Source organism: Capra hircus, chromosome 5 (genome assembly GCF_001704415.2).
Source record: "Capra hircus breed San Clemente chromosome 5, ASM170441v1, whole genome shotgun sequence".
NCBI classification, from domain to species: Eukaryota; Metazoa; Chordata; class Mammalia; order Artiodactyla; family Bovidae; genus Capra; species Capra hircus.
The window spans coordinates 81,965,113-81,978,460 of record NC_030812.1 but is presented as its reverse complement, the minus strand read 5'-3'; the positions used below and the strand labels follow the sequence as shown (position 1 = coordinate 81,978,460).

The window sequence follows — 13,348 nt, the reverse complement described above, 5'->3', positions numbered from 1 at the left end:
TCATCATCTCATAAAGTTAATTTATATTCCTTGTGATGAGAACTTTTAGGACCTATTTTCTTAGCAACTTTCAAATATGCAATACAGTATTGTTACCAACGGTCATCATGTTGTATATCCAGTTCAGTTCAGTTCAGTCACTCAGTCATGTCTGACTCTTTGCGACCCCATGAATTGCAGCACACCAGGCCTCCCTGTCCATCACCATCTCCCGGAGTTCACTCATACTCACGTCCATCGAGTCGGTGATGCCATCCAGCCATCTCATCCTTGGTCGTCCCCTTCTCCTCCTGCCCCCAATCCCTCCCAGCATGAGAGTCTTTTAATGAGTCAACTCTTCGCATGAGGTGGCCAAAGTACTGGAGCTTCAGCTTCAGCATCATTCCTTCATGCTGTATATTACAGTCCCCAAATTTCTTTATTTAACTGAAAGTTTGTTCCTTTTGACCACTTTCACTTAATTTCTCTACTCCCCACTCTCTGCATGTGGCAACCACAAATCTGATCTCTGTTTCTCTGAGTTTGGAATTTTTAGATTACATATATAACTGATTATTTCACTTAGCATAATGCCCTTGAGATCCATCCTAGATGACACAAATGGCAGGATTTTCTTTTTGCTATGGCTGATGATGGTGCTTTTTAAATGAATCTTTTCATATTTGTGCTATTTTTAAGTAAAACACTAGAATAACACTGGCACACAGAGATGTCATTAGAATTTGAAAATAAAGGGAAAAATGATATCTTGCCTCCTCCTTGTGCAGTTTTGCAGTAGGTTCCAGAGAGGTGTCCATTTATAGAGACTCCATAATCACCTTTAAAGTATCGATTCAGGAGGATTTTTCTTAATGTATTACCCTAATAATAAAAAGGATAAGAAAAATTTTATTGTTCCTTTTTCTAGTAAAAGAGAAAGTTATTAATACATTAAAATGCCACTTAAATGCATTTTATCAATGATGTTGAACATGGAAAAACTAACATTGTATAATATTTTCTAAAGCAAAAATCTGCCAATATTTCCCATGAAAATAACAAAAATGTTGCCTCTTCCAGAGATAAAGAATAAATATACAGTATTTTCAATAGAACAATACAGTCACAAACTCTATAAATTTAAAATTGCTTCAAAAGCTGAGGGTCCCAGTGTCGGTAAGAATATTCATGGCATCTAAAGAAAACACGGATTAATAAATAACCTAAGAATTGGAAAGGAAAAGCCTTCACTTAGATAGGTCCAGTAAAAAGAGCCAGAAAGAGCTAGGTATACAGAAGGTGCTCAAAAAATTAAGCTTGATAAGACAGAATGAATTATATTTAAATTCCAAGAGCTTTATTCAGAAGACAGTGGGCAAAAGATAGTCTATCAAACACACAGTTCAAAAATTCCTGTTTTCTACTGTTGATTGCTAATAAAGGTTGACAGAGAGTCATATACTAGTTGGTTGTTTGGACTTCCTCTTTTAGAAAGACTTTGTTTACCTGATTTTTTTCAATTAGATTATTTCTTTCGCTATTGACAAAAAGGAGTTCCTCATATAAACTAATTTCTAGTCCTTTGTCAGTTATATATGTTGTAAAGTCTCCTTGTTTATTACTCCTCTTCCACCACTTTTCTTTAATGAAAAGAGCTGTTTAATTTTAATGTAGCCACGTTTATCAGTGTTTTCCACTAGTCTTGTGTTTTTGCATTTTTGTTAGAAATTCTTTCCAACTTTGGTTCAGAAAGACATCTTCAAATATACTCTTTCTAAAGTTGAACATTTTGCCTTTCACATTTAGATCTATACTCCAATTTGAATTGAATTTTGTGCCAGGTGAAAGGTTAAGATCTTAATTTTTTCCATATTGACATCAATTGTTCCCACATAATTTATTGCAAAAATCATTTTCATCACTTACCATCAATAAACTTCTATCATATACCAAAATTTTTTTCTGTCTTCAATTTCATATAGATTACAAGAGATTTTTAAAATAGTATATTTTGCAATATAGTTGCTTGCATGAACAGAAGAAATATAGATAACTCCAAATCTTTTATCTTAGTGGCTATGATTTGAATAGACAAGAGTACTTTTTAAAGTATTATGTAAGGACTGTAGATTTAAACTATTTACATTAACACCACAACTGCAATGGTAAGGACACTGTGGTCCAAAAGCTTATGCACTGGCTGCAGATCATGCAGCTAACAGGTGACAGACAACGACCTGAACTCAGCTCCTGATGGCAAAATACGGCCATCGCCCCAGGCCATGCCGCACACCCCCTTTGCATGCCCCCTTTCCTGCTGTGACACGTGACTCCATTGCACCTTCTCTCTCCCATGCTTTAGGTGTCCCTGTTTCTCCAGCCCTTCAGACTTTGTCCTCAGTTCTCCAACTCTTGGCTCCCCACTCCCATCAGCAACTTCTTCCAGCCCTTGCTTGTACAATCCCTTGGGCAGGTCTCACGGTCAAATGTGTCTCCTCCATCCTTGACCTGGTTCTCCGGAACCTCTCCTTCTCTTTCCATTCACATCTCCTTATCTACATCTGGAGGTTCTACTGGCAACTAAACTCAGCTTTTCACAATGGATTAATTCTTCTCTCTTCAACGTGTTTCTCTCTTAAGCGGAAGAAATTCAACTGGTTTCAAGGCGATCACATCATTCTGGTCTTTTAGGTTCCAATATCCCCCCAACTTGAAAATAATTTGTGAAAACCTACCCATTCTACTTTTTCAACTGTTGGTTCCAATAGTGTCTTCACACATTATACTGTAAAACCCAACTGAACGATGTGATGACTCCTCAACCACAGTTTTCTAGTCTTTCTCTTTGTTCATATCATATTCTCAGTTTGAAAGCTCCTCTTTTGTCTTACTTATGGACATATCCTTGGAGGAGGATATGGCAACCCACTCCAGTATCCTTGCCTGGAGAACCTCGCGGACAGAGGAGCCTGGCGGGCTACAGTCCATGGAATCGCAAAGAGTCGGACACAACTGAAGTGACTTATCACACAGGCACGGACATATCCTATCTTCCCTCTTCACTCTACAAATATTCATTAAGAATCAACTGTATTTTAGGCACTATCTTAACTTTATAAGAGATAACTCTTCTCTCAGACACAGGTGTAAAGAACAGACTTTTAGACTCAGTGGGAGAAGGAGAGTGTGGGATGATTTGAGAGAATAAGATTGAAACATATGTATTACCATATGTAAAACAGATAACTAGTGACAGTTTGATGTATGATGCAGGGCACCCAAAGTTGGTGCTCTCTCTGTGACAACCCTGAGAGATAGAGTGGGGAGGACGGTGGGAGGGGGATTCAGGATGGAGGGACACATGTATACCTACAGCCAATTCATATTGATGTATGGCAAAAACCATCAAAATACTGTAAAGTAATAATCCTCCAATTGAAATAAATGAAAGAATACAAATAATTTAAAAAAATATATAACCGTCCTCTCAAAGAATTTACAATAAGATCAGTTCCATAAGAGAGGTCCATACTAAGACCTACGGAAGTGAGTAAGAGGGAATGGCTGACTCAGAAGTGGTTTCACATGGCAAACCTCCCCTGCTAACCCAGAGGATCATCCCAGCAAAGCTGTCTCATGCAGCCAGTGTGGAGCAAATGACCTAAACGTCACACTGCCAAGAATTCCAACAGACACTCAGAGCCTTACATGGACTTCTATTTACTGACACTTAAAATTTCTAGAACACATCTATTATTCCTCCCTATTTCATGCTTTCTTCGTCTAAGATTTTTTCATATGGGGTGCTATGAGTAAAGGTGATGACTAGTCTTAGAAGAGAAAGTGACTAAGGAAGAGTTTATTCTACCCGTGAAGAGAACTCGACTCTCCCCTGTCAAACCAAAGCGGGGCACTTATAAAAGACACAAGAAACTAAAAGTTCTCTTTTTACTTTGAAAAGAAAGCCTTTTGAGTTGAAATAACTTCATGTGGCCAAAGAATGATGCTTCCAAAAGGGTAGGAAAAACAAAATAGAACATTTCTTTGGAGTCAAATGGACTTTTTATCATGTATCTCATTACAGCAGAAGGAGATGCTGCAAAAGACCTTTTTAGACCCATAAATTATAAGGTTCAAGTTGTGACCTGGGGAGAAAGATGTGAGGACACATTAACTGAAGTAATTTCTTTAAAGGGCAGCTCAGTCTGTCTTACTAATCATCGTTCTCACCTCTACACATGAATGGATTGCTTCTTACTCAAACCCTGTAACATATAGTTGGCCTAGCTGAAATAAATAAAATTGACAAATGTGAAAACACAGGACTGTTTTTCTTTTTTTAAGGTATGCTGCTGCTGCTAAGTCGCTTCAGTCGTGTCCGACTCTGTGCGATCTCATAGATGGCAGCCCACCAGGCTCCCCTGTCCCTGGGATTCTCCAGGCAAGAACACTGGAGTGGGTTGCCATTTCCTTCTCCAATGAAGGTATGGGTATTAATTAATTAATTAATTATTTTGGCCGTGGAAGGCAGGATCTTAGTTCCCCAACCAGGGATCAAAGGTGCTCCCTGGCAGATGAAGTGCAGAGTCTTAACCACTGATTGCCAGGGAAGCCCTAGGACTGTTATTCATGATATGGCACAAGTCACAGTCACCTCCTGGAAGAGAACTTGTTGTGAATGAAGCCCCAGGTCTATGTGAACGAGCTCCCATTTTATTCTCTGTAAGAGCCTTTTAACCCCCTTACTCTAAGAACTCAACCAAGAGATAGAGAAACAGTAGTTTCTTAAAGGGTAACTAGAGTGATCATGATGGTCTGATTACTCACCTAGAGCCAGACATCCTGGAAGTGAAGTCAAGTGGGCCTTAGGAAGCATCACTATGAACAAAGCTAGCGGAGGTGATGGAATTCCAGTTGAGCTATTTCAAATTGTAAAAGATGATGCTGTGAAAGTGCTGCACTCAATATGTCAGCAAATTTGGAAAACTCAGCAGTGGCCATAGGACTAGAAAAGGTCAGGTTTCATTCCAATCCCAAAGATAGGCAATGCCAAAGAATGCTCAAACTAACACACAATTGCACTCATCTCACATGCTAGTAAAGTAATGCTCAAAATACTCCAAGCCAGGCTTCAGCAATAAGTGAACTGTGAAATTCCAGATGTTCAAGCTGGTTTTAGAAAAGGCAGAGGAACCAGAGATCAAATTGCCAACATCTGCTGGATCATGGAAAAAGCAAGAGAGTTCCAGAAAAACATCTATTTCTGCTTTATTGACTACGCCAAAGCCTTTGACTATGTGGATCACAGAAAATTCTGAAAGAGATGGGAATACCAGACCACCTGACCTGCCTCTTAGGAAACCTGTATGCAGGTCAGGAAGCAACAGTTAGAACTGGACATGGAACAACAGACTGGTTCCAAATAGGGAAAGGAATACAGCAAGGCTGTATATTGTCACCCTGCTTATTTAACGCATATGCAGAGTACATCATGAGAAGTGCTGGGCTGGAGAAATCACAAGCTGGAATCAAGATGGCCAGGAGAAATACCAATAACCTCAGATATGTAGATGACACCACCCTTATAGCAGAAAGTGAAGAGGAACTAAAAAGCCTCTGATGAAAGTGAAAGAGGAGAGTGAAAAAGTTGGCTTACAGCTCAACATTCAGAAAACGAAGATCATGGCATCCGGTCTCATCACTTCATGGGAAATAGATGGGGAAACAGTGGAAACAGTGGCTGACTATTTTGGGGGGCTCCAAAATCACTGCAGATGGTGATTGCAGCCATGAAATTAAAAGATGCTTACTCCTTGGAAGGAAAGTTATGACCAACCTAGACAGCATATTAAAAAGCAGAGATATTACTTTGTTAACAAAGGTCCATCTAGTCAAGGCTATGGTTTTTCCAGTGGTCATGTATAATGTGAGAGTTGGACTGTGAAGAAAGCTGAACGCCAAAGAACTGATGCTTTTGAACTGTGGTGTTGGAGAAGACTCTTGAGAGTTCCTTGGACTGCAAGGAGATCCAACCAGTCCATCTTAAGGAAAATGGGTCCTAGGTATTCATTGGAAGGACTGATGTTGAAGCTGAAACTCCATTATTTTGGCCAACTGATGAGAATAGCTGACTCATTTGAAAAGACCCTTATGCTGGGAAAGAGTGAAGGGAGGAGGAGAAGGGGATGACAGAGGATGAGATGGTTAGAGACCATCACCGACTCAATGGACCTGAGTTTGGGTAAACTCCAGGAGTTGGTGAAGGACAGGGAGGCCTGGCGTGCTGCGGTTCATGTGGTTGCAAGAGTCAGACACAACTGAGTGACTTAACTGAACTGAACTGAGAAAGCTACATTTTACCCTCTGTTTTAAAAAATGCCTTTTATGTTGCTAAAGAAGAAAGCTATTCAAAACCAATCAGAGAGCGGAAGTGTTTCATGGCAGATTAAAATATGCACCATATCTGTCATTATTTCTAAATTATTTTCAGGCAGATAAAATGAAATTGCAGGTGCTTACCAGATTCATAAACATCAAAATCAAATGAGCCACATTTTTGTTATCTAATTCCAGCCAAGTTAGAAGCATCTGTTTTCTAACTATATGAATTCAAAATGCCACAGAAAGGGGACAAGGGCTCCCTATATTCTGCTTTCAACTCGAGCCACACTGTCCATGCTTCAGTCCCCTCTATGCCACATACTAACGGTATGTTTTAAGCAAGTTACTTCACTATACTATCCAGCACTCAGTCCTACAACTGTCAAATGAAATGATCATAACACCCTTCAGGGGGCTTCTGTGATGTGGAAAATATGTAAAGTACTTAGAACAATTTCTAGAACATAGTAAGTACTCTGTAAGTTGTGTATAATTGATGCTGTTGCTAGTATTAATACCAGATCACAGAACAGTTTACAACTGACATGGTGATTTTGTACATAGTTTCTCACTGTATACCAAACCGTCCCATATACTAAGAAAATGGAAAAAATAATAAATGGTAAACTAAGTGAAAATTCTCATTCATCCACTATTAGTCAGTCCTTGAAATTACATATGTGTGAGCTAATCTGCACAGACTTTGCCATTTAAAATGGACGTTCCAACTTCAACTAAGTGGAAAAAATTCTATTCTGGTTCCAATTCCACAGTTTTCAAAAAAAAAAAAAAAGCAAACCTTGGAGCTAAACAGGGCTTTCCCGGTGATGCTTGTGGTAAAGAACCCGCCTGCCAATGCAGGTAGATGTAACAGACATGGATTCGACCCCTGAGTGGGGATGATCCCCTGAAAGAGGGAACAGCAACCCACTCCATTATTCTGCCTGGAGAATCACATGGACAGAGGAACCTCACAAGCTAAAGTCTGTAAGGTCGCAGAGAGTCAGACATGACTGAAGTGATTTAGCACCCACGCGTGGGGCTAAACAGGAATGAAGAATAGGCAGAGATGGAATAGGATTCTGTTGTCTTAACTACCCTCATTTAAGACTGGAAAACTTCAGATATTGCTACATCACAAGTTTAGCAGACAAAAGACATTTCTGTTGTCCAGTACTGAGTTCTGACTTAAAGGATGGGAGGCAAGTATTTTGCCTCAACTTGTCTTGGGGCATTCTTGGTGGCCTTACAGTGTTGACAGCTTGGAGGCAAGTCATTTCCACAAATTCCTTTAACTCAAAGTAACTGTAGAACCAAGGTCAGAAATTATGGTGCCAGGATTATAAATAATAGTCTCAGAGCTATAATTGCCACAGCAGAAATTTGGGAAAGAACTAAAAACATATTTTGAAAAGCATCCTAAAACTGAGAAGCTCAACTTCTGTACTTGCTCTTCAGCTTCCAAAATGAATTCCTGACTGGGCTCGCCATGGAAGGTGTCTTTATTGGGTTAGGCCAAGTAGCAAGGAATGTCCTTCCCTGTCTTTTCAATATCAGAGTCAATTCCAGGCCACAAGACACAGTTTTTAGCCAATGCCTTCATGTGAACACATCCCAGATGTGCTAAAGATAATGTAGCCAACATAACTAACAACCACCTTCTGAAATTGCAACAAAACATCTCCATAAAAAGAGAAGCCACAAGTTTGTGAAAATCTGAGAAGATGGGTTTTGCCCGGCCACTTCCTGTTGCATCAACTCTAATGGATCAAAAATTAAGAAGCTTAGAAATGACTGCCTTTCACAGATAGAAATGATACCAAGTATGTATTAGTCTTAAAAAAGGAATAAAGATTTTCTTTGATTTTCAAGGAAGCCCAGGACTGTCTCATTAGAAGTTAGCAACATTCGGAGTGAAGGGTTCAAGGATGTGATATTTGAGGGACCAAATCCACATTTGTTCCCATTTCCTTGGAAAAATAAGACACTAAAGTAACATTTTTCTACTGTGTGCAGTATCCTTAACACACCATCAAAATACGTCCCACAACCAGAATCCTAGAAAACTAAGTCCTCAAGTAGAAATTTAAAATGCAATGAAAATTGCCAACTAAAGATGCTTAATTTATGGTTTCTCCTCCAGGACTAACAATTAGCTGCTAATCAGCTCGGCTAAGATCTACAAGAAAGTGATTGTATGTTTCTGTACCCTCTGCGTAGTTTTATTTTAACATTAAACTTGGTATTAGTCTAACCGGTGCTCTCCTAACCTTTCTGTTTAATGATAGTCTCTCTGATTAGATAGTTTTCCTCATTTGAATTCCAAGAGGTTAAAAGGCATATTTCTAATTTCAAATAAATTATTGCAACAGCTGTATCCTAATAGAATTACATTAAATGTGGCATTATAATCAACTACATCTTCAAGGAACTCCTTTGGGAAAATGTGGCCAAACTCCTATAATCTAGTTGTCTGATGGTTTAAATTTCTGGGTCACTGACTCCAAGGAATGTAAGCCAGTTCTTTCCCCTGATAATCCCCCCCCCCCACTTCTTAAGATAAGAAATACAAACTTCAACAGGAATAGTTATTATATACATTCACAGATACTCTTTATCAACACGATGACACCATCATGATAACCTTGAAAACATACTGATATTTCAATAAATCTAGTAAAGGAGGTTATGAAAAATAAAAGAATGTAGACAATTTTTTTAAAATTTTAAAACCAATTCATACACTAGAATGACTGTCTACTTCCATCTCCTTTCTTCCCTTTTTTTTTTTACTCCTTGTTAAGACATATTATATTTCTACCATGCGTCAGACACTAGGAAAGGGGCAGTGAAGAGCAATTCGGCAGCATATGCTAAAATAATTTTCAAATATGTACAGCTGAAACATATGGCACTGTTTTTCAAAATAAATAATTGTCACCAGACCATTTGATTCCATTTGTGAAATCTGAACATTTACACAGTAAAGGATGATATTTAAACGTTTAATGATGATACTGGAGGTAAGAGTGACAAGTCATCATTCTGGGTTTATCAACTATCAACTACCTGTAGAAAAAGCAAGGTTGCGAACACTGTTTTAGAGGATGAGTTTGTGCCCCATAACTAGTGAGAAGTAAAGGAAACTATTTATCTTCTTTGGGGTTTAATAAAAGCCTCTCAGTATTTGGTTTCCAGGAAGTACACAGACTGACATGAAATTCAACAGCATCGTACACCTCCTCACCCATTTTAATACAGGGTCTGCTTAAATTCTAAGGGTTGAGAACTTATTCAACCCTTCACCCACAGTACTGAAAATGGATCTTTCTGCTTATAATTGCTCACTTTTCTGGGTAAACAGTCTTCCTCTCATCTCTAGAACATAAAGAGCTAAGAGAATAAATAAGCAAGTGATAAGCAGAGGAGCCTTATATACCATTTCCCTATTGAAGCAAAACTCCTAGACCCACACATCATAAATCACTACCTCATAAAATTACACTCAAATGGCAGTGCATACAACCACTGAAGTGAAGCCCACCATCCCCTGGTAAAGAATGCAGAAACTACCTGTTACTGAGAAAATGGAATCAATATGCTGCCGATGCAAGCATGAACACTCACACTGAAGACCAGGAAAAATGGAATTTCTTATGGTTAATTTCAAAGCTCCTGTAAAAGCTTTGTATACCTGAAGGATGACATGCCCGAGTACAGATCAATAAAGATCCAGCCTATGGAGGTCTCAGAGAACACAAGAGAACAAAGCAAGATGGGAGAGGAGATGGAAATAATTGAGAGACCTGAACTTGATCTGAACGTGAAGTACAGGTGAACAGCTTCCCTCTTGGACAATGGGAAGAAGGATATCCGTTTTAGATCCTCCAGTGCTGTGCTTCCTCTCATATTTCCACAATCACTTGGTAAGATTGTTACATAGGTACAACTTTGCAAGACGGAGTACCAAGTGGTAAGGAACAATATATAAGTTATTGAAAATCAACCTCTATCTCACACAATCCACAAAAAATCAATTTCAGGTGGATACGAGATTTAAATGTGAATGAAAAAACTATAACACCTAACACTTTCGGAGGTCTATGTAGGAGAAAGTATATTTACGACAAAGGGGTAGGAGAGGACTTCTTAGACAAGAAACAAAATGTGCCAACTATAAAAGACTACAGTAAACTGAAGAGCTTCCATTTATTAAAAGACATCAATAAAAGCACTCAGAAAAGATAATTTCTATATATCCATATATATAATATTTAAAGAATTCCTGCACACTAGGAAAAAAGCATAAACCATCCAAAAGAAAATAAAAAAACTCAAACAGGCAAGTTATGTAAGAGAGAAGCCAAAGAGCACCCCCCAAAACATACGAAAATAAACAACCAACCTCACAAGGAATTAGAGAAGTAAAAATTTAAACTGCAATAAGAGACTTCTCATTCACAAGGCTGGCAAAATTTTAAAATTCTTTCAACATCAACTTTCTACAAGGATGTGAGCAAAAAGAACATCGGGAGTTGAGCAATTGGTGTAGCTACTTTGAAAAATAATTTGATATTCTCAGTGAAGCTAATGGTGTACAGATGAAAAACAACAACAAAAAACAAAGCAAAACAAAAAGAGAAGAGAGAGAGAGGAAAGACCAGCATGTTCCAGCCCTATACTCACCTTCCTATTTCTATGCATATTATGTTGTCAATGCAGTTGATGAGTTGCAAGCTGTGTTCTACCTGTCTACAACCAAGTGGGTTTGGCTCACTGGGCAGTGAGAGGGATACAGAACTTGGCAGACTTGTTGAGGGAACAAGATGGTAGAAGAACCAACCCCTTCAGAGAAAAAGAGAGAGAGAAATCTCACCCCCTTTCCCCAAAAATATTGGAATGGAATTAGCCTTAAAAGAGAAGGAGAAAACTACCATTTGTATTACTTATCAATCAGTGCAAATATTTTGACAAAAGAAATATGAAGGCAACTTTTAATAAGTTCAGAATATATTTAGAAGTTCTTATATTTAAGGAGCCAATGGAATGAAGAGGAGCTCTACAAAGCCACAACATCAAGGTAAGCTCTTGAAAATTAAATGAGATATCTATCAACACACAGTCTAACACATAATAATGAAATTTAGAAAGCACTCAGCATTGGAAAGCTGTATACTTGGTGAAAATGATAATGTTCTCAAAACCAACCTAATTAGTTAGGATCTGGGTTCTGCCACTGGCTTCGTGATCTCAAGAATTTTATTTACCTGCCCCTGGATTCAGTTTCTCCATCTTTGAATAATAATATCTATGCTGCAGGGCTATTTTAAGAATTAGAGATTGTATATGGAAAGCTTATGTTCTTAGCCCATAATAAGTGCTAAACAGACAGTTGCTATAATACTGTGTTTAACATTAAAAAATAAGCTTCAATTGAGAAAGATTTACACAAATAGCATATACAGGATATGACAATGCCTAGCTCCACAAAGATACCCACAGTTTTAACTGCTGACCTAAGTATCCAGCTCCAACTTGCTATAAATGTTTAAGAGAAGGCAAATGAAAAACAGCATTCATTTTGTAGAAGATCACTTTGAAGCCAACTTGATCAGTGTGTTATGGTTTCATAAAAATAATACATTAATATGCATAAGTTTCAAGTGTCCCTAGTGCCTGTACAAAGCAGAACTCTTCCAAAAGCCAATGGTCTAATTTTCCATTAGGGAAAGAAAAAGAACAGTATTTCATCCTAGTATTTGTTTTTAACATAAGAAATGTAAGAAAAATATTTTAAACATTTATAAAATTATCACACAGTGTCCACTAGGAAAGACTGCTTGCTAACTAGTGTCCCCACACGTACTTGGTGCCCCTGTAATTCATTCTCTGATATTCAGAGGGCTGTGAAACAACAGAGGACTATAATGAATATACAAGAACACATAAAAATGCCTACAAATTGATGAGAAAAGATCTCGTGAAAAGTGGACAAAGAAATGAACTGGCATTTCATATAAGGAAATACATATGGCCAATAAGCATGAAAAAATGCTCACCTTTATTAGTAATTAGGGAATATAAATTAAGTCTGTGTTGAAAAAGAATACATATATAAATATATATGTGTGTATATATATCTGAATCACTGTTGGGTACACCTGAAACTAACACAGCATTTTAAATCAGTTATACTTTATTTAAAAAGAGAAACACCAAAAAGACTATCCTAAGCCACCATTTTACAAGCACTAGATTGGCAAAAATTAGGAAGTCTGACAAAATGAGTGCTGAAGGGGACATGAATCAGTTATGGAAATGAAAACTGGTACAACCAGTTTAGAAAATGTGTTCTCACCTGGCAGTTACATTCCCAAGGAAATGTGCTCCAGAAGATACATAGTACCACATCCTAGCCATTTATATTAGCACTGATAGCAAAACAAAGAGGCAAAAATTAAACAAAAAAGCTGCAATCAATCCAAATATCCACTGACAAGAAAATGGATCAGTAAATCGTGGTACATTCCCAGAATGGAATAAACAGTGGTAAATATGAAAGAACTAGAGCCTCACAGCAACACCCAACAGCCTTGAAGAATTTCAGAAACATGATGTTGAGAGGGAAAAAAATGTCCTGGAAGACATGAAATGCAGTATTAAAAATGAGAGGTACCAGTTTACCAGTTGCCTCTGAAAGATGAAGCCAGAACACATATGTAGATGCATGCTCTTATTCAGTTTGCTGGGGGATTCACACATCTTCATTACATTATTGTGTTTTATAATTTAAAGTGATGGTATACATATTATCTCATACAAAGTCAATATTATATTTAAAGAAGATATTCAATAAATATTAAACATCATGATAGTTTGCATGTCATGTATATTCTGTGGCTTTTGAATACCAACCAAAACCCACAGCATAGCTTACATAAGGACGCATGACCCAACATCTACAAATCTTGTCATTATTTTTCTGTGA

The 13,348-nt window shown here is 37.9% G+C and overlaps 1 protein-coding gene across 2 annotated transcripts in view; it reads right to left on the bottom strand.

The window, feature by feature from the left end:
• The window catches only part of ITPR2 (inositol 1,4,5-trisphosphate receptor type 2), a 596,562-nt gene that overhangs the window by 197,162 nt on the left and 386,052 nt on the right, over positions 1–13,348 (bottom strand). For both annotated transcript variants that reach the window (XR_001918100.1, XM_005680737.3), the window contains exon 38: positions 753–861. Coding sequence is in view for 1 of the 2 variants with exons in the window: in XM_005680737.3 (XP_005680794.2) it covers positions 753–861 (109 nt within the window). In the remaining variant the exon portion in view is untranslated. The remainder of the gene's footprint in view (positions 1–752; positions 862–13,348) is intronic.